The sequence below is a fragment of the Diabrotica undecimpunctata genome, chromosome 8, assembly GCF_040954645.1.
Source record: "Diabrotica undecimpunctata isolate CICGRU chromosome 8, icDiaUnde3, whole genome shotgun sequence".
In the NCBI taxonomy this organism is placed as follows: Eukaryota; Metazoa; Arthropoda; class Insecta; order Coleoptera; family Chrysomelidae; genus Diabrotica; species Diabrotica undecimpunctata.
The window spans coordinates 105,649,674-105,671,810 of NC_092810.1; the positions used below are offsets into that span (position 1 = coordinate 105,649,674).

Here is a 22,137-nt window from a genome sequence, read left to right on the forward strand (position 1 = left end):
GTGATTTTAATTTGTTGGATGTGGAATTCCAGTTACTCTGCCATAAGTTGGTAATATGTTTTTTAATGGAGGTTTTGTGGTCGTTTCTTGATAGCATGTGTGATACAGGGATGCTTTCATCTAGTACAGCTTCGTTCGCAAGTTGGTCCACTGCTTCGTTTCCCTTGATTCCCACGTGTGATGGCACCCATAAAAAAGTTATTTCTATGTTGTTTGTTGATAGTAGTACGAGTTCATTTTTTATTAGCATTATAATTTCATTTGATGGATACAATTGCTGTAAAGCTTTTGGTGTACTTAATGAGTCAGTTATTATAATATAATGAGGTGCGGATTTTCTTCTGCAAACTTTCAGTGCCTCTAAAATAGCCAATGCTTCTCCAGTGAATATGCTACAACTCGGAGGGAGTCGTATTTTAAAATGGTCTGCGCCATGTATGTAAGCCGCTGCTAGTTCTGATTGAGTTTTTGATGCATCAGTGTAGATATGTTCAGAATTTGGATATAGGGATATTATTTAGCGAATAAGAGATTTATTTACAATTGGTGGACTAGTTGACCAAGAGGGAAAGTTTTGGGTTGGATTTATGATGGCACTAAACTGCTCACAGTAGTAACCACTAAATTTAATTCTGTCATGAAAAGGGAGTGTATTCATAGGTTTTTTGTAATTATTGATACATTTAGGTTTTAAGATATTTGAATGCATGGGATTTTGATGATTTGATGATACACGAGTTGCATAATTTAGTGACAATTGTTGCCTTCGTAAGTGTAAAGGTAATTCGTTAGCTAATACTTGAAGGCTATTGGTTGGGCTAGTTCTAAATGCGCACAGAGCAATTCTTAGTGACGTTGATTGAATTAAGTTTAGTTTTTTTAATGTAGTTTTTTTGGCAGTACCATAATATATTGAGCCGTAGTCTAATTTGCTACGTATAAGTGATTGGTATAAGTTTAATAGGGTTCTTGTATCTGCTCCCCACGTACGGTTTGAGAGAATTTTCAGGAGATTAATTCTAGGTTGACATTGTTTTTGCGCAAGGTACGTATATGACTTTTCCAGTTTAGGGTGCAATCTAGAGTTAACCCCAGGCAATTTATTTCGTTTGTTTCTTTTAGAATATGTCCATTTAAAGTTAGATTAACGTTCTTTATATTTTTCCGTTTGCTGAATATTATGTACTGTGTTTTTTCAGGAGAAAAGTTAAAACCAGTTTTAAGTGACCATTTTTCCAGCGTGTGTAAAAACTTCTGTATTACTTCAGCTGCACATTCCACACTTCTGCTTTTGTGGTAGATAATCAAGTCGTCTGCGTATAAATTGGCTTTAATCGGTAATCTCATTTCGTCCAAGATGTTATTTATTGCAATCAGAAATAATGTTGGGCTTAAAATGGAGCCTTGCGGAATTCCATTTTCAAGAGAGCGTGGACTAGAGTTATAACCGTTAGCTCTTACTTCAATGTGTCTATGAGTTAAGAAATTTTGTATAAAAGCTAGTATGCGACCCTCAATTTCAAATTTCTGTAGTGTTTTTAGAATGTTATATTTCCATGCAGTGTCGAAAGCTTTATTGATATCGATAAAGACAGCTAGTAATTTTTGATTGTGTAGAAATGCTTCATGGATTTCAGACTCAAGCGATACTAAGTTGTCGTTAGTGGATCTGCCTTTACAAAACCCACTTTGATAGGAGGACAATAACATTGAGTTTTCTAGATGCCATACTAGTCTGTTATTTATAATCTTTTCCATTAGTTTACACATACTACATGTCAAGGAGATTGGACGATATGACAAGGGATCGTCTTTAGGTGTGTTGGGTTTAAGAATTGGGATGATAATTGGAAAATCTTGGAAAATATATTATTGAAAAATATTGAGTTAAACATTATTGCCATTAGTTTCCTATAAAAAGTTAAGATTTTAAACATATAGTGAAAGCATTGTCACAAATCCAACAATAAACTCAGCCAACCAACTGGGAGAAAAGTAGCAGAATTGAAAAGGTGTATACAAAATGCAGTTGAAAGAAGTACAGTAACTGAAGAAAAACCCACTGAAAAAGAAAGATTTCCGGAGATAAGCAACGACTTAAAAGAACGTATAAGCGAAAAAAATAAAATGCGAAGAACAGAAAAGAAACCCAGAAATCCACAGTGAGAAGAGAAGAAAACCAACTAAACAGGAAGGTGAGAAAACAGCTACAAGAATATATAGGAGCAAATGCTAGGAGGAGCTTGTTTAACATTTAGACCCAAACAAACCGGCTATATGGAAGATATCACAGATCTTAAGAAACGAAAATAAACCTATTACACCACTACGCATAAAATAGTATAGTGTACACGATAAAAAAAGCCGAAGCGATGAAAATTTTCTTGAAAGAAAATATAGCGTAAACTACCATTTGGATGAATATATAGATTTCATAGAAGAAGTAGAATGTAGACAAAAAGATTATCAAGAAACTCACATCTCCCCAGAAGAGGTTAAAAGAATAATTAAATACCTATAAGCAAAAACAGCATCGGAAACAGATAGAATCACGAACAGGGCACTAAAAATCTTTCAAGGAAAGTAATCTAAGGAAAGACTAAGAAATGGAAAGAAGCACAAGTGATAATGCTTCACAAAGCAGGAAAAATGAAACATTCACTTAAAACAGACCAATCAGCCTACTATCATCAATAAGCAACATTGCAGAGAGAATAATACCTAAGTTAAATAATAACCTAAGTTAAAAGAAGAGTCTGAAACAATAGGCACGATACCGGAAGCACAATTTGGTTTCAGAACTGAATATTTCAGCAAGCTACAAGTGTTAAGATTGGCCGAATACATCACAGTGGTTTCAACCAAAAAACTACACTACTACTGCATTTCTAGACGTCAGTAAGGCATTTAACAAAGTGAGACACGAAGGAATTATAAACAAAAATAAGCCAACTTAGATACAGTAGATACAGCAAGGCAATAATATGCATTTTTTTGTACTATGTAGTAGTTTAGGGTTCAGATAGGACACGACGTCTGAAGTCGAAATAGTCAAGGCTGAAGTGCCACAGTGAGGAATACTGTCACCCTTCCTGTATACCATATACATCGTGGATATACCAACCATTCTTCAAACCTCCGATGACATAGCAGTAGCCGTGAGAAGTCTGGATTTAAACCTAGCCAGACGATACCAACAATATGCTCCAAATCGTAAGTCCAGACCGCCAAATGAGGATGTTCAGCTCACAGATAGAATGGTTCAATCAACAAAAATAGTACTAATGGAAAAAGGAATGACATACACTCACATGTCAACAGCGCTATCATTAAGCTCTCTTATTAGAAGAAAGCGTAAGCTAAGTCTGAAAACGAAGTTTAGAATGGCAAACAGTATCATCATACCAGCCATAATATATGGATCAGTAGCTTGGGGCTAAAATTGTAAAACTAACAGGAAGAAGATTTAAGTAGCACATAACCACATTATAGGGGAAGCTGTGAACATTGCCATATACGTATCCAAAAGGTTCATATACCGAGAAACTAAAGAGCTAAGGATTCTAGACAAAATAAGTGACTGAAAAATTGTACAGAATATTCAACAAACTAAGAAATCATGCAATGAAAGTCCAAGAAACTTAACGACGAGAACACATAGGAAGACGTAGGAAACATAACTGTATATAGTGGCATTGGACTGAACCTGGCAAGTGAAGTAGTTAGAAAAGGTTAGTTAATGAAATAGGATAGGTAGTTTTATATTACAAAAACTTATAAATACAAAAACATATACACGAGGCATATGAGGGCACTATACACGTAGGAATGCATGACTTACTTCCTTATTATAAGTTAAATATTGTTCTGAAGCTATTTTCTTGTGGCATTTTTAAGTTTATGGCTATTTTAATTTTAATTTACTACATTAATGTTTGTATTTTGAGAACGATTTTCGAAGTGGAAATTGAAACGTCAATGAATTTATTTTAACATTCAATTGTGACTTATTCCCATTATATAGTAATTAAGTTAAATAATATTACGTTACACCGTTTAAGTGGCAAACACCGTTTGCCAAATGGTTTAGCACACACAACACCCTAGTGCGGAGAGCCAGTGACCAAGGTCAAAGATTAAGGTTTCTTGCTTTCTAGACAAGTACACACGAAAAGATGCAATTCTACAGAATTTACAAAAAGAAAGTTAAGAAGGGAGAAAGGCGCATAACTACACCTCTATGAAAGCGGCATCACTGCAAAAAGGTCTCTCAGATGCCCCATTTCCCAGGGCATCCCAGATGAAAAACAATTAAAGTCTCCTCAACGTTATGTCTACGATGAAGAAAGGGTGGAAGGTATCTTGGGGGGTCAGGGAGTTACCGTCTCCACGGGGGCGTGACCTCTTCGATCTTAGGAAATAAGAACATCCTACTAAGGGAATCTCATGTCCCTTGGACCTAGGATTTACTTTCAGTCCAGGCAGGATCTGTCAAAAAACAGACCAAAAAAGTACAAAAGTAAAGTTTTTTCTTTAAATATTTTCGATCCCTAAAACAAGACTCACAGCCTTCATATTCTGCCTAGAAAAACTATAATACAAGTTAAACGTTTGCTAAATATCATTAAAAGCGGTTTAATAGTTTTTGTGCAATAATTTTGCAATCCAGAGCTGGCAAAAAAATTGCAAATGTTCAAAATTAGGTATGCTGGAAAAACAATAAGGACTTTAAATAGTGGAAACATTTTTGCACATAAAAAAGGCTTAAGTTTTCCAACGCACTTTGAAAAATTAAAATCTGTTAACTAGTAGAGCCTGGAAATTTTTTTAAAGATATAAACCATTTTTTCAAATTATACGTCATTTTCAAATAAAATACATTTTCAAATTTAATAAATTAATAAAAACTTAAAATACGACTTTAATTTACCTTACATTCTTCATCCAGTAAATCCAATATTCCTAATTTAGCTTCAATTAAGTCTATACATGGCTGATTATCATAAAACTCAATCATTTTCCACTCTATTCCTTCTCTGATATATTCCTCTTGTTCCAATTTAAACACATGCAAATTGAACTGCTGCTGTAGCTTTTCGTTTGCATAGTTTATACAAAACTGCTCAAAAGAGTTAATTTCAAAAGTTTCAAAACCGTAGATATCCAGAACACCAACAAACCTATGTCTGGGTATTTCTGATTCAAGGGTTCGATTGATCATCAGTACTACCCAATTAAAGAGTTCCGAATAGATATGTTTAGCTAGAGCATCTCTGGATGCTATTGCATCCTGGACAGACATTGGTTTAAGAAAGATATCTTGCATTGAGATCAATTTTTTCGTACACAGCCACTGTTCCATTTCTTCTTCGTTTATTTCGAGTAGGTTTGTTACAGTTTTTAAATGTTTATCATTTGGCTAAAATAAAAAAAAAGTTAAATACATGTTATTGTAGTAAAATATAACAAAAGGTATTTCCAAACAGTTAATTTATTAATTGAGAATCACTCAGTTAATTTTGGACTGAGTATCTGTAATACCGTTATATTAGCAATATTGTAATATCGTTCTGCATTAAGCAGCAGATAATTTTTTATCGAAATATTGTAATTCAGACATTACTTTTTGGTAGATCTAGAAAATAATTTTAACATAACCACTATATCATGTTCTGTGAAGTAATGTATTGTGCGAATTAAGATATCTAAAATAAACGAAATAATCTAGAATAAAATCTCATCTCAAAAAAAAAACATTTGTTAAGGATGTTTTTAAGATAATCTAATAGACTAGGCGGGATCTGTAGAAATTCAGACCATAATGGACATTTTCCATAGGAAGTTATTTTTTTGCCGAAATCCCTTCAGGATGTGCCCAATATCGATAATCACGATATGCGCCAGTCGCAAACCCTGTGCTAAATTTTTTATTTAAAAAAATCTGAAAACAATTGAAAATTTCTCATTTTTTTGCTCCTATTTTCGTTTATAATTCGGAAAATATTGATCCTAGAGAAAAAATTATAAGAAGTTAAAAGTTTCGTTATTCAATTTTACACAATATTTCGTTAGCTAGAAATTGAAAATTTAATGTTTATTGTTGAAAAAATAGCAATAATTGGAAAAAAAAGTACAAAAAAATAAAGTTAATCCTTTAAATGTTTTCGACTTTCTAAACTTGACATACAAGCTCCATATTCCGCCTAGAAAAACCTTTTAATATGTTTAAAACGTGTGCTAAATTTTGTTAAGATCGGTCGGATAGGTTTTTGCATAATAATTTTGCAATCCAGCCTACTGGAAAAAAATCGCAAATTTTCAAATTTATAGTAGGCCCTAAATAAGGCACTCAGATAGTTGCAAATTTTTTTTCATATAAAGGAAGGCTCAAACTGTCAAACGCTTTTTGTAAAATTCAAATCCGTTTACCAGGAGAGCCTAGAAATTTTTTTAAACTTTTAAACATTTTTTAGGTTTATAAACAAATTGAATAACTTTACGAGCTTTAAACATATCCTTCCAAAAAAAGAAAAAGACTTTAAAAAAAATTATTGAAGATTGAGTCAAAATAAAGTTTATTTATGAAAAAATTTTTTGTTCATTCGCCTTTGTTTTAACAATTTAAATTATTTATTAACAATTTATTAAATACATATTTGTTTACTAAAAGTAACAATTTACTTCAATGTATAAATTGCAAGCTCAAAAAAAATGCATGAAGAAAAAATTAAATTACTTGTTTAACATACAATTGTTTATTGCAAATTTCCCAATTTGCAATTAAAAATGTTATTTGAAATCCTTGTCGTGCGAGACATCGATTAAAAAAAAAGAGCAAAATTGGTTAACAAGAAGCCAAGATAATGCAATTTTTAGCGCGCGCTGTGATTTTGAACTCGCCGATTCACATTTCGAGCGAATGTCCCCCACCACCACCTCTCATGCATTCCGAGCGACAGTTTACGCGAAAACGGATTTTTATTTGTCTTTTTTATGGACGTTGGCATGAAGCGCATTACGTAAAACTTTTCATATAAAAAGTACTTGACAAGACGAGGGTATTTGTTTAAAAACGAGCCCTCTATCACTTATGGTTACACGGCAAATGTATGCCAACTTTGACCTTCAATATCTCGGCAACCAGTAAGCCGAATGTATCTTTTTTTTTTAAAGAAGCGTCTTTTCATGTTCTTTAAGTGTATACATTTTGAAATTGATATGTTTAAAGCTCGTAAAGTTATTCAATTGGCTTATAAGCCTAATACATATAAAAAATGTTTAAAACTTTAAAAAAATTTCTAGGCTCTCCTAGTGAACCGACTTAAATTTTACAAAAAGCGTTTGAAAGTATGAGCCTTTCCTTATGTGTAAAAAAATTTGCAACTATCTGAGGGCCTTATTTAGGGCCTACTATAAATTTGAAAATTTGCGATTTTTTTCCAGTAGGCTGGATTGCAAAATTATTATGCAAAAACCTATCCGACCGATCTTAACAAAATTTAGCACACGTTTTAAACATATTAAAAGGTTTTTCTAGGCGGAATATGGAGCTTGTAAGTCAAGTTTAGAAAGTCGAAAACATTTAAAGGATTAACTTCATTTTTTTGTACTTTTTTTCCAATTATTGCTATGTTTTCAACAATAAACATTAAATTTTCAATTTCTAGCTAACAAAATATTGTGTAAAATTGAATAACGAAACTTTTAACTTCTTATAATTTTTTCTCTAGGATCAATATTTTCCGAATTATAAACGAAAATAGGAGCAAAAAAATGAGAAATTTTCAATTGTTTTCAGATTTTGTTAAATAAAAAATTTAGCACAGGGTTTGCGACTGGCGCATATCGTGATTATCGATATTGGGCACATCCTGAAGGGATTTCGGCAAAAAAATAGCTTCCTATGGATAATGTCCAATCCAAAACAGATCCCGCCTAGACTATAATGAAAACGAACAACTTCAACAAGAACTGCATACGAACTGTAGCAAACTGAACATAGACACCAATTATATTGACGAGAACTCTTTCTGGTCCAGGAGATCTCCAGATATGAAGCTCTTTAATAATGTTCAAGACTTCTTCAGTAGTAAAGCAATCGTAACGAATATTACTGTAGTGTTGACAGTTGTGCGTCATACCATCAATCCATTTAAAATTGGTGTTTAAAAGTTATTATAGAGAAAATATAGTTGTTATTATCATTATTATTACTTTGTTAAGGGAAAATTCGGTATAAACCTATTTACTTAATACAGGGTTTGGAAAATTTGACACAGGCGTTAATATTTAATTTACAGGTTAACATGCTATTGTTAAACTATTTCTTTGTCATTAAAATGTCATTGAAGGTGGCTAAAATTTTAACCGAAAAGATCTAATATTCAGTCTAAAAAAATTCGGACCTTTTTAAATTATATAAGTGATTATTAATATCTGATTAATTAAGGTTTATTTTTTAACTAGATGGATAATTTGAATAGAATATGTACATCAATTAAAGACTTATTATCAGTTATCATGAATTATAAAGTTCATACCCTAATCATGCATCCTTCTTGATCCTGCTCATTCTCTACTTTAATAATGCTATCCACGAACTCAATGTTACCAATATGAAGAATAGCAGCAATAATTTTAAACATATTTTCTTGTTCCTTCTCCGAAAATCCCAGTAAATTTAGGGCATCGACGGTTTCTTCGAAATTCCGTAAATCATCCACTCCTGCTACGTTAGGACTCTTTCCCTGGTTTAAATAGTGGAATTTGCTTTGGTGATCTGAAACATATTTTTATTTTGAACTGTAGTATATCAACTATATTACTCTCAAATATCTATATTATGGTTCAAACTCCCAAATGAAATTCGGAAACCTCTTAGCTGAAAAATTTGCAGTTACTAAGGGTCTCAGACAAGGATGTTGTATCTCTCCGACTCTATTTAAGATTTATATCTCTGCAGCTCTGAAACAATGGAAAAGGAAAGTCAAAGGAATGGGTATACAATTGAACGATCAGGATTACATATATACTTTACAGTTTGCAGATGATCAGGTGGTGATCTCAAATGACAAAGATGACATGGAATACATGCTTAGAAAACTAATTGAAGAATACCAGAAATGGGGATTAAATATCAATTTAGAAAAGACAAAATACCTCTCAATTGAAGCTGAAGCAGAACAACTCGATATCGATGACAATCAAAAAATAAATCCATGCAACGAATATAAATACCTGGGCGTCATCTTCGACCGTAGTGGAAAAGACGAACGAGAAATAAAACATCGAATTGTACAAGCACGAAGAGCTATAGCATGTTTGAACGGAATTCTATGGAGTAAAGAAATATCAAAGAAAAGAAAATGGAACATCTATGAGACAATGGTTAAAACTAGCCTACTTTATGGAGCTGAGACATGGAGAATAACCGAAAAATATAAGAAAAAGGTCGAAGCCACGGAAATGGATGCCATCAGAAGATCGATGAGAATATCAAGAGCCGACAGAATACGGAATGAAGTGATAAAACAACAAATGGGTATAGAGGGCACTATAGTTGAGGATATTGAGAGAAAACAGCTCATATGGTATGAGCATGTGAGCCGAATGGGGGACGAAAGATTGCCTAAAAAAACGATGATGTGGCAACCCCCAGAGAAGAGGAAACGAGGAAGACCACCACAGAGCTGGAACCTGGGAGTTAGGAAAGCGATTAGCGCTCGAAATCTGGACGAAAACCTAACTCAAGACAGAATACAGTGGCGTTTGGGAGTCGGACAACGTCGTAAGACGTTATAAAAACCGAATATATATATATACTGTAGTACATTAAAGTGTCGCCAAAGTGACCAATCATGACACAGACTGTTACTTTGGCCGACCAATCACAAAGCTCGTTATTAACTGCTTTGTCATTGGCCTCCCGGCGAAAGATTGCTGCGAATTCGCAAACAAAGTATATAAAATAGCAGCACATCTTTCGATCGGGATCTAGTCGTCTAACCCTACTAGCCCCACTAGACCTTGTTGGCTTGGTGCCACTACCACTACTACTTTGAGTTTTATTATTAATTAAGTGACGATTTTTCGTCGAAGACTTCTAAACAAGAAGACTTTATCAACTTCGGAAAAAAACCTTTTAGTGGTTGAGTAAATACGAAGCCGTGGTGGCTACGACATTACTTGAACCATCAGACGTACAAGGACCGACGTGTTGACTGAGAACGTTTCCTGGTCAGATAGACACGACCATTGAAATAGGAAAAGACAGTGGTCTTAAAACTATTTCTGTTCGTGTCGGACTGACACAGCGTTCCCTAGGACAATTGAGTCAAGAGCAAATAAAAGCACCAAGCAGGCTTGGGAGCTTTTCACTCAGTGGTCGAGCTGCGGTAACACTTCGTCGCCAGAAACCTTACGTAAATAGTAACCGTCCTTACAGAATCGCAAATATTGTTTTACGAAAGATGGTGACACGAAGTGAGGGCAGTAGAAGAGTCAATATTCTGTCGACGTTCTTGTATCTCTCGAGGAGTGTAAACGTGGCCATACAGCGAGGTGTGAAGTGCCGGCATCTCTGTGGAACTCTAGGTATACACTGTTCCCAGAATACCAAACATATATTATATTAAGGCCCGGTAAACTTGGGATGGCAAGGATGGAATCAAGATACTTACCTAGGTACTAGGTAATATATATTATGATGATATTTTTTATTCTTAAAGAATGTATACAAATACTAAAACATGTAAAGCATGTTTTTATAAATAAATGTAAATAAAAGTAAAGACAAAGAATAATTATGAAAAAAGATACTCCTGTTCGCCAAATAAATTGGAGGTGGAGGTATGAAAAAAAATTAAAATAATTAATAAAATTAAACTGTGTGATTTCTTTATATTTGTAAACTATTTTAAAAATAAAATACAGTAAAATACCACTTATCCGACACTATTAGTAACCATAGTGTGCCGGAATATTGAAATATTCGGATAACTAGATTGTATAGAAAAATTTATAAAAAAAATAAAGCATTTTATAAAGAAAATAGATTCAACGTGTTCAGTTGATAGATTCAACAATCTGTGTTCATGTTCTACACGATTTTTTATAACTGTAACATATCGGGTACACGTAAACTCATCACCAATTACCAAAAATACACTCGTACATAGTTCAAACTCATCACTAGACTTCGGCAAATATGCATATTGCATATTTTGCATATTGTGCATATTTTATGCAAATATTTCATATTTTGGCATATTTGTATAAAAGTTTGCATAAAGTGCATAAAAGTTCAGATTTTTATACTGTATTTGAAAATTTTTAAACATACCAATTTATTTCAATTCTTGTATAAAATTTTGTAGTCATTTTAATCAAGAAATGATCTAAGTACGTAATCTCTACAGGTACAAAACATTTACAATTTCAAAGAAGATCAATTTAAGTAGCCCTCAACATTCTTAGAAAGTCTCGGTCACTGAGGCATTCAGTTACTGGATAATCGCTAAGGGTTCGCTCACTTGCATTTTATGATCTAATCCCCAAATCTATCTACAATTTATTGTATCTTAACAGCAGGTAAACGGCTAATAGTTTTGTTCCTAATTTAGGGATTTTCCAAAATCTCCCAGTTTATTGAATTAGGTACCTAAACATTTCTAATTTGATGCTCAGATTTGTAAATCATTTTTGTTTTGATATTCAAAGCGTAAACACTCGTTGTGCGTAACAAAAAGGAAGATTGTGATTTTATAATGCCTAAAACAACCAGTGCTTCAACTTGGATTAAACCTTATAAAGAGCTGTCTATGGATATGGGAAAAATCTACTGTTCAGTCTTTGGCAAAACTGTAAGTATCTAATATTTTCTATTAAATATCTAATATTTCATACATACAGGGTGTTTCCAAATGACACCTACAACGTTTGACTGTAGATACTTCTCGAAAAATTGAACAAAACGATATAGTTAATGAGGGGTCAAACTTATTTACTTTTCGAGATACAGGGTGTTAAAATTAAAAAAAATTAAATTTTTTTAGTTAATAACAACAATAACTTTAAAACCAATAAACGTATTTACTTGAAATTTAGTACTCGTAGGTTGTTTTTAAATGAAAAATAGCTTCCTTTAGTGAGAAAAAATTGTCCATGGTACAATACAATGGTGTGTATTTAGAAAAATTTTTCACCTTTACTTTTTTTTATGAAGTCAGCTATTCTAAAACACAATTTTTTTATTGTAATTAAATTAACAAAAAAAAACTTTTGTTGAATTTTAAAATAAGTTATATGATGTACACTTCCCGTCATATAAAACTGGTACACTTTTTTTTCCCAATGTAAACCTGTGTTCAGATTGGACACAATGTGTTGCCGTGTTGCCATCACAGATAACGGAATTTCAGTAAATTTAAATAAAACGTAAAACGTAAAAAATAACGTTCAAAAATGTATAAAGTTTTTAGATAGGTATTATTTTTATTATTAACAACAAAAATCCGAATCTAATAAATTTAATAACCAGAGAGAGGATTGAGTTAATGTCCAAAATGTTGAACGATATTTATACTTAGGGTATTGGCATAGGGAACATTGGAATGCATCTACTGTAATTTTATACTTCAATTACTTACAGAACACAAACTGTTGACTGTATGTTATGTCAATAAGTTTAGTAACAGGCAAACTACCTAAATTAATTTAGTATTTATTACATAAACGATAAATGTGAAAAACTAACATTATACTTTATCCTACGTAGATTATAAACTATAAAACATCAGGGGCGAAAAATGCTTTTCAAAACGTGACACTATTACATTACAATCCAATATCTCACTGTAATGTTCCTTATGGAGGTTGAATCTACACCCTAATTTTAATCCGTTTTTATTTATAAATAGACTATTACTTTTTTACATTATTATGTATAAAATGTAAACAAAAAACATTTACCTACCCATTGAGATGTATATGTTTTTCAAAATTAAATGATTTACGGTGTATAAATGATAATGAGAATAAAATTAAGCGGCGTAAGATATCATCGTCTGTCTTAAAAAATCCTCTTAAAACTGAAAAATGTTGGTTTAGCATCTATACAGATGTTATCAGCGCGTGAAAACTTCTCGAACATATCCGAACGATTAAACATAAAAATTAAACATTAAAAATATTGCTTGCCATCAGTCAGATTTGACAAGTTTGTCAAAGTGAATTTTTAAAGATGCCACGTCAGTTAAGTCAGTTTGATAAAACGAGAATAATTTCAAAAATAGAAGATGGTTGGTCTATTCGACAACTGGCTAAAGAGTTAAATAGAAGCAAAACCACAATCCACAACATTAAAAAAAATGTGAAAACGAGCAGACTTTGGATAGAAGGAGAGGAAGTGGGGGACCAGTTATTACTACAGCCCAACAAGATGAAACATTAACTAATTATTTAACAGCGTATGACTTCCATACGGCAAGGCAAGCAAAAGTTAATACAAACTTTAATGCTGCTATAACTACAGCATTAAGGAGAATTAGAAGAACAGATTTAAAAAATTGTGCAGCAGCCCGAAAATACAAATTTAGCGAGAAACATAAACAAAGTAAACTCCTATTTGCTTTAAATTACGTTTTAAATAATTTATTTAATTTTTGGGACTGTGTAATTTTTACTGATGAAAAAGTATTCCAGTCTCATTATGATGGCCATATTAGGGTTTATAGACCGCCTCGAAATAGGTTTAATAAAAACTATATTTTATCAAGTGATAAGTCCGGACGGTTCTCTGTAAATGTTTGGGCTTGGATGTATAGAGAAAGTTTAGGAATGTGTTGGAGAACTGAAGGACGGTTCAATACTGAAACCTATTTAAATATATTAGATAATGTAATGTTGCCATCGGTTAGGAAAATTTTCCTCAACAATAATCTAATTTTCCAGCATGACAACTGTTCCATCCACACAGCCCACCATGTACGGGATTACCTTATGGACAAAAAAGCATTGAAGCTCTTCCATGGCCCTCTAAAAGTCCAGATATTGATCCAATAGAGAACGTTTGGGGACTTATGATCAACAAAATACAAAAATTAAATGTAGTTCTCCAAAACAGGGATCATTTATGGACCATCATTGAAAAAATCTAGGAAAGCTTGGCCGAAGATGAAAATTTGTCACTAAATTTAATAAACTCAGTTCCCAGAAGATTACAAGAAGTGATTAATAATAATGGAGCTATGACAAAATATTAACTTTTCAAATTGTAATACATATATTTAAATTCCACACTTGTTCACTGCAAAAATTATTCATTTTTTATTAACTTTAAATTTTTCCAGTGGGTTTTATTTACTGTAGTATTCCACAACTCAATACAGTTTTGTGCTACACTTTACGAGAAACCAATCACACATTTCGATTTGAAATTAAACATAATAATTTAAAGTCATGTCTAAATTTATTATCTATCATTATTTTTAAATTGAAATATTTTCATAAATTATAATAAAACACGAATCAATGTATGGGTACTGAGATAATGGAAAATTTCAAAACTATTAGAATTTTTTAAGATGTATGTTTAAATAAATATTTAAATATAAATGTGACTGACTGATCGAGAATGCTCGATATTGTTTTAGTTTTTAATATACTAAAACCTGCGACCTTTCGCACAGCCCTGATTTTAGCTGGTTTGATATAATATTTTCGTTGAACTGGCAACGTTGCCTTCGAAATTAGAATGACACACGTGAAAAGCTCAACTTACACAACTTGAAAAACACGATTTTCGGTTATAAGAGTTGTACCAGTTTTTTATGACGCGAACGGTACTAATGGTTAGTAACAAAAACTAATTTGTGGATTAATACTGCATTTAAAACACTTAGCGAGTGTTTTTTTTTCCAAACCAGTTATTTGATTAACCAAAAACACTTTGTATATTTTTATATTTTAAAGGTTCGGTTAAAATAAAGGTTTTTATTTTTATTTATAGATAGCATGTGAGAAGAAATTTCAGATAGACCAACATGTGAGAACTGCTTCACACATTGCAAAAAAAGGAAAAATAGGAGGAAAACATCAAACTTCAATGGCTAAATGTTTCTAATCTACTTCAAAAAAATTAGATGAGCAAGAAACTTTTAATGAAGACTTGTGTCGCGCATTAGTGTCTGCAAACATACCGCTTTCAAAATTAGCAAATGTAAATTTTAGTTCGTTTCTAAAAAAATATTGCAAACTTAATGTTCCAAGTGATCGGTCTCTAAGAAGAAATAATGTGAACGGGCTATACTCGTCGGTGTTAATTAATATTAAGGAAGAAATTGCAGATAATTATTTTTACATATCTGTAGACGAAACCACTGATTCCTCAGGAAAGTATATTGCTCATTTATTGATTGGTGTTCTTAAAGAAGATACCTTACCAAAATCTCATCTTATTTCATGCCAGCAACTTGAGAAAACAAATGCTTTAACAATTTCGCGTTTTATACAAGAAACATTAGCAACTTTTTTTCTTCCGACAACTATTCCTTCTAATAAATTACTGCTTATTTTATCGGATGCTGCTCCTTATATGGTGAAAGCAGGACAAAATTTAAAAATATTTTTCCCAGATTTAATACATGTTACTTGTGTAGCGCATGGATTAAACAGAGTTGCAGAGGAAATACGAAAAAAGTTTCCTCTTGTAAATACCATGATATCCAGTGTCAAAAAAGTATTTCTTAAATCTCCTATAAGAATTCAACTTTATAAAGAAATGCTACCTAACATTCCTCTTCCACCACAACCTATTTTAATGCGATGGGGAACATGGTTAGAAGCAGCTAATTTGTATGCAGATCATTTTGTTAAAATAAAGAACATAATTGATACGTTAACAGATGAAAGTTCCCAATCTCTTTTGGATTCTAAACAAACTTTTCAGAGTAACTTGCTTCAACAAGAACTTTCATTTATAAAATCAAATTTTAGTTTTGTTCAAAAAACAATTACTCAGTTAGAATCACCAAAACTGTCATTGTTCGAAAGTAGAGCATTAATAAAAGAATTTGCGTCATGTTGTCGGAACGTTAGAGGTAATATTGGAAAAGATATTTTAAAAAAATTTGAAGGTACTATGGAAAAAAATAAAGGTTACCATATTCTTTCTGAAGTAGTCAGTGTTCTAGCTGGAAATATTTCGGAAACAATTAATTTAGAACCAAATGTTTTGGTTAGTTTGAAAAATGCTCCCGTTACATCAGTTGATGTTGAACGAAGTTTTTCCATATATAAATATATGTACTCAGACAGAAGCCACAAGTTCTTGTTAGAAAATTTTGAACACCACTTGGTCATTTATTGTTACCATAATTCTAAATAAGTTTATTAGTACTTAAAAATGATGTAGTTACTTAAAATAAATGTAAATCTTAATGAATAGTAGGAAATATTTAGTTATGTACACTTTTTTTTTTAAATAAAATTGTTACTATTTTACGATTTTTTTATTTATTTGTATGCATATTTTGTAAAATATTTGCATATTTTCGGGTAAACACGTGCATATTTATGCGCATATTTTCTACATTTTTATTTGCATATTTGCCGAAGTCTACTCATCACCGTCATGAAAGTAAGGATTTTCAAATAAACCCCGAGAGATTGGTAAACTCATCACTGGCCTACCTGCACCGTGGCAGGTATAGACCATAAACCCCTTGCAAACCGCTAAGATTTGGTAATTTGGCAGAATAAATCTAAAATAGATGTATTAAATGCAAATGTAATTTATTAGTTTTTATTTGGGAATTCTGCAAAATTCTATTGATAGCTACCTAAATCTATACGCCTAGAAAAATTTCTCTTCATTTACCCTTGTTCCTTTAACATGGATAGTGAGCTGCACATTACGTTTTGAGCCAACGCGGACGAAAAATGTATTCTTTTAAGTTTGTTAAGAAATACTCTACATTTATCTTGCTAGATATTTTTAATAAAAATTAAAAGTGGATTGGAAAATCATTTAGTATAAATAACTAATTTCTGTGTATAATTGCAATTGTACTCTTATAATAAATTTTGCAATACCAGCTGAAAATTAAAATATTTTTTTGACTTAACCATAAATGGATCATTTTTTATAATTCAATCAAGTCATTTTTCACATGAAACGTAAAAATATGCAAAGAACTTATTAAAATTTTAAAACTAAAGAAGACTTTATTTTATCAAGTCCAGTTTTCTGAAAATTACCAGCATGTGTTTATATTTCTATAACTATTTTTGTTGCGGAAAATATTCTGCGCTGCGTCTTGAAACACAATCACGTAAGAGACCTTCGAAAACTAAGGTGTCAAGTCATCAGCAACTCCTGCAAGATAAAAGATCAAGAGAGGCCATTAAAAATCATTTATCAAAAGATTGCATCTTCTTCTTTCAAAGAACACATGGTCACAACGGACATCTATTGTAATCGGAGGAATATGACCAACGATCGTTTTCCTTTTATGTCACCTGTAAATAAAACAATGGGAAAGCGCATCAAGCAATCCAACAGATGAATCGCAACGGGATAACGATTGGCAACAAAATATTATTTTTGGCATTCTTGAGACTTTACAATATTTGGCGAAAGCAGAGGTATATTACTTGGATGGTACATTTCAATACGCTCCAAAATTTTTCTTAAAATAATCTATAGCTTATTAAATGGGCATTACTCAATTATTTCGTTGCTTCGAAGAAGGTGTCGTTTTAAGTCCATTAAGACTTGTGGCTGATTTCGTAATTACCGTTCGACCTTCTGTGAACCGAATTGGGTGTTTATTTCACTTGACTCAAAGTTGGTTTCGCAAAATCCAAAAACTTGGTTTGGTAATCACTTACAAGAGGGGAGATTCCAACGGCAAGTGGCTGCACCACTTATTTGGCTGGTCATTTTTGGACCCAGAACGAGTCGGCGATTGTTTTGTCAACGATTTCATGCAGATATCCCTAACTTGCCTTCATTTATGAAAATGAAGATTATATGGTAATGAGTCTCTTTTCCCTCTAACTATTTGGGCATCCCAGTCTAGCCATATATATTTCACCACATTTCCATGCCAATCCTTTTATTCCCATTTTTCCAACCATTTTTACCATTCTCATCCCAATATCCTCACTTTTGTATCTACGCTTCTAGAGTAATAAACAATGATGTACATAAAACTGCAGAGTTTACATGTACCTGTCCTGTTTTCACACGATAATGTTTCTTTAAGTAGGCTTTAACCGTTTTTAAAAGCCAGGGGACTGTACTTAAGCATTTTGATTCATTCTGTCATAATAAATAGATTTCTAATTAGTTAATAAGTTGAGGACGATTTCCGATATAAACGGAAACAGCATATGCTCATAAATATTTTCATTATAAAGTCACTATCGAAAACCTATGCAACTGAATTTTCAGATCTCAAAACCGCTTAGATTGGCAGATACGTCGAATAGGCCACACCGTAAAAAATCGATATAAATATCTATTTTAAAGCAATTTGCTTAAAATAATTTCTGAATTTAATAAATTACCACATAAACAAGAAATGTAACAGGTAACTGGCAATCTTCCGCATTAGAAACCAGCGCCATGGGGCAGAAATACTGGTGATGAGTTTACCTATCTGCGGTAATGAGTTTACCTATCTCCAAAAGATGCCGACGATCAGTTTACTATATCTCGGAGAGTCTAATAATTTTATAGGGGGCTATAAAGTGATGAGCTCGTACACGTCCAACATATTTCACATTTAAGACCAGATGTCTCCAAACAATTTTCAAAAAATCAAAATGTTTTTTTTTTTCGAAAATTGCTAGAAAATACTTTTAGGTATAGTAAAGAATTTATAGAGTTTACTTTAATGGGATTTTCCCTAACTTTTTTTCCCTTAGTTTTTTCAACTGGGTGTTATTCGTACTTAAAAACTATTGCATTTATCAAGATAAACCAAACATGTTACTCTTTAGATGTCTCTCTATGGTCGGTACTACAACCAAAAGTATTCATTGTTATTTAAAAAAGTTATAAACAATTTAAAGTGCAAAAAATGGGTTTGAAAAATTCAAAAATCCGCCATTTTGTTTTTTTTTCGGTGAAAATATTTCATTGTAATTCCGACCATAGCCAATTCGATACAGAATATGAAACCATTTTGTTTTTTTTTTGCTTTCGGATGATTCGTTTCCAATGATGACACCCGTCAACAAATTGAACGAGTTTGGACAGCCATATTCAGAGCCGCCATTTTAAAAAAATGAAAAAAAAAATTTTTCAAGTAGTTTAATGTATGTAGTTTTAGCTGTAAATAGTTTGTTTTTTAAATATCAATTTATTTAAACAAATAATACGGTTTTCAAAGGAACCTGGCTATAATTACATAGTTAACACAGTTTGAAATAATTCTTAATTGAGGTTTGTTTTTGTGCAATTTGTAGTCCTCGTTTAAAAACCTATTGAAAACAAAAACTTTTTACTTGTCTCGAATCCTGAGCGAGCTATCCCAAATTTTATTATTCTAACTTTTAGAGAGGGTCCATAGTAGTGTAAATTTAAAATCGCAACTAAATTCAACAGACGCTTTAGTCGCCATCTTGAATTTTCGGCCAAAATGGTAAGGACTGAAATTGTTGCTAATGCGATTTTTTACAATTTCGTTTTTGCAAATGTTTTTAAAATAGTGACAAAGCATACTTAATGAATTATCTCGTTTATTATTAACTTCATTACATAAATGTATATACTTAAATAAAAATGGAGAGAATTATATTTTATATAATTTTGATCTCTTTCATTTTTTTGCTATAACTAATAAATAAGTCGTACACTTACGGTAAAAGGGCAGAGAAATATGATGAAATGGTATTAAATTTAAATATCTGCATTGTAGTTTACGTACGTTCATGTCGAAAGTTAATAATAAACAAGATAATTCACTAACTACATATTTTCTCCCTTAACTCAAAAAATATCGATCGTTCGAAAAAATTTGCAAAAAAAAAATTATAGGAAATTGCATTTTTAACAATATCAGTTCTTACCATTTTGGAGACTCTTTCAAAAAGTTGAAAATAGCAGAGATAGCAAAAACTGCTTTCCTTTAAACTCAAGATGGCAGCTAACACAGCAGCAGCATTCAGTCGCGATTTTAAATTTACCCTACTATTGAACCCATCCCTAAAGATTGTACCAATAAAATTTGGGATAGCTCGCCATGCAAGGTCAAATGACATCTTAACTGGTTCCTATTCTTGTAATACATCATCCATTGTAGAACTTAGCTATTGCCATGATGTTTGAATTAAGTAAGGTAAAACAAGCAGAGCTCCATGTGTAGCAGTGTGTGCAGTTTGGTAGTATAAAGCTGGTTTGGATATTCCTATCACTTGATTTAAGTTCTTGTTCATTTGTGTGGATTGTAGGATTGTCAATTATGCATAAAGCTTTTGTGGGCAAGTTGGGTCCATTCATAAACTGCTTTACTTCTGGGATAAAGACTTTATAAATCTATTCACGGGATTTTTTGCTTCACCACTATATGACCTAGTGCGCTCGTTTATTAAGATGATACGAATGTTTTGTTGGTCATGTCGTGTCCAAAACAGACCACTCTGGTCTGCATTATAGATTTGGTTAGCAAGAAAACTCAGTTCATCTACTTTGTCATTAAAATACTGGACTAATGGTTGCACAGTAGATTCGTTGTTTGTCACCCAATTTTCGCCCGATACCTACTAGTACAAAAATGAGCTTTTTTACAATTTTTTTTTATAAAATTCTATTGATTTTGCTTAGAGAGTTTCTCCAGATACAGAAGTGTTTTTAGAACGCTCCTGCATGAATTACATGTAGAAAGCATTTTTCATCTTCATTCACATTTACCAACTCTTATTGTTTTACGATTTCCTGGTATAAATTCCATCATCTTCACGTTATGCAATATCTCTTGTTTTTCTTTTTTAAGATCGTGCGTAGTAGCACGCTTGTAACTCTATATTCTTATGCCAATTTGCATATGTCTTTTCCACTATCTAATTTCTGTTTGAAAATAGATTTTGACGAATATTCTTTCTAATTAAATATAAAAATGAAAAAAAAAATTAAGTTCATATCATACCTAGATTTAATTGAGGTAACTGTTTTGAAGCCGAACATAGTTGATAAAATATATGGTAATTTCTTTCTTCTGGAGCTTGAAACACAACTCTACTTTTTTCCAGTAAATAAGTTCGCATTGAGGCACCACTGATGTGAAATTGTTTGCTAAACTGAAGTTCTATGAATTTTCCAAACCTCGAACTGTTGTCGTTTCTGGTAGTTTTGGCGTTACCTATAGCCTATAAATAAAAAGTTTAATATAAGTGAAAACTGTAAACAAAAGAATTATAAAGCGAATGGTTGTTTAGGATAATTACTTTTAAGACCACTACACGTAAGAAATGCAATGGCCTGAACCGCAAGAGCTAAACTCATTAAAATATGGAAAGACTGAACAATAACAAGAAATACTATGCTCAGGTTGGTCAATGCCCTTTTTTGCCTATTGCTAGATACGCAGCTATAACATGGACACTATAAAAGGAAAGGTAGAAGGCCGAAGACCAAGAGGAAGATCTTCAACACGATGGGTAGACCAAATGAAAACTCTGGTAAGAAAATCCCTACATGAAGCCGTCAATATGGCACAGGATCGCAGCCAATGGAGGCAGAAAGTCAATAATATTTAGAGTCTTATCCCGCCCTGACAAGGGCTCAACGAATAAGGAGGAAGAAAGGCATCTATAAAATAAAAAAATAATACATGATATTGCTAAAAAACAGTTAGAAGAACAGTTAAAATGGTATGATCATCGATGATACCTGAGATGATTGAACAAAGAAAGAAGATATTAACGCTTTGAAACTAGACACCTGCATAAAGAAATATTTCCCATTTAATTCCTATTCAAATAAAAATAGAAAGAAGTAGATTCCACAAAAGAGACTTTAAGAAGAAATACGGATGCAAGAAGTGACAAAATTCAAGCAAAAGTTAGATTTCTTTGTAAAATAGCATAATGTTTTGTATAATTACGGTAATACCATCCATTACCTTAATATTA

General features: G+C 32.2%; 1 protein-coding gene across 4 annotated transcripts in view; it reads right to left on the reverse strand.

Moving 5' to 3' along the window:
* The window catches only part of didum (dilute class unconventional myosin), a 162,624-nt gene that overhangs the window by 59,585 nt on the left and 80,902 nt on the right, over window positions 1-22,137 (reverse strand). For all 4 annotated transcript variants that reach the window (XM_072540690.1, XM_072540691.1, XM_072540689.1 and 1 more), the window contains exons 4-6: window positions 21,153-21,372; window positions 8,541-8,779; window positions 4,931-5,419 (exon numbers count right to left, since the gene is read on the reverse strand). In XM_072540690.1, the coding sequence (XP_072396791.1) occupies window positions 4,931-5,419; window positions 8,541-8,779; window positions 21,153-21,372 (948 nt within the window). The remainder of the gene's footprint in view (window positions 1-4,930; window positions 5,420-8,540; window positions 8,780-21,152; window positions 21,373-22,137) is intronic.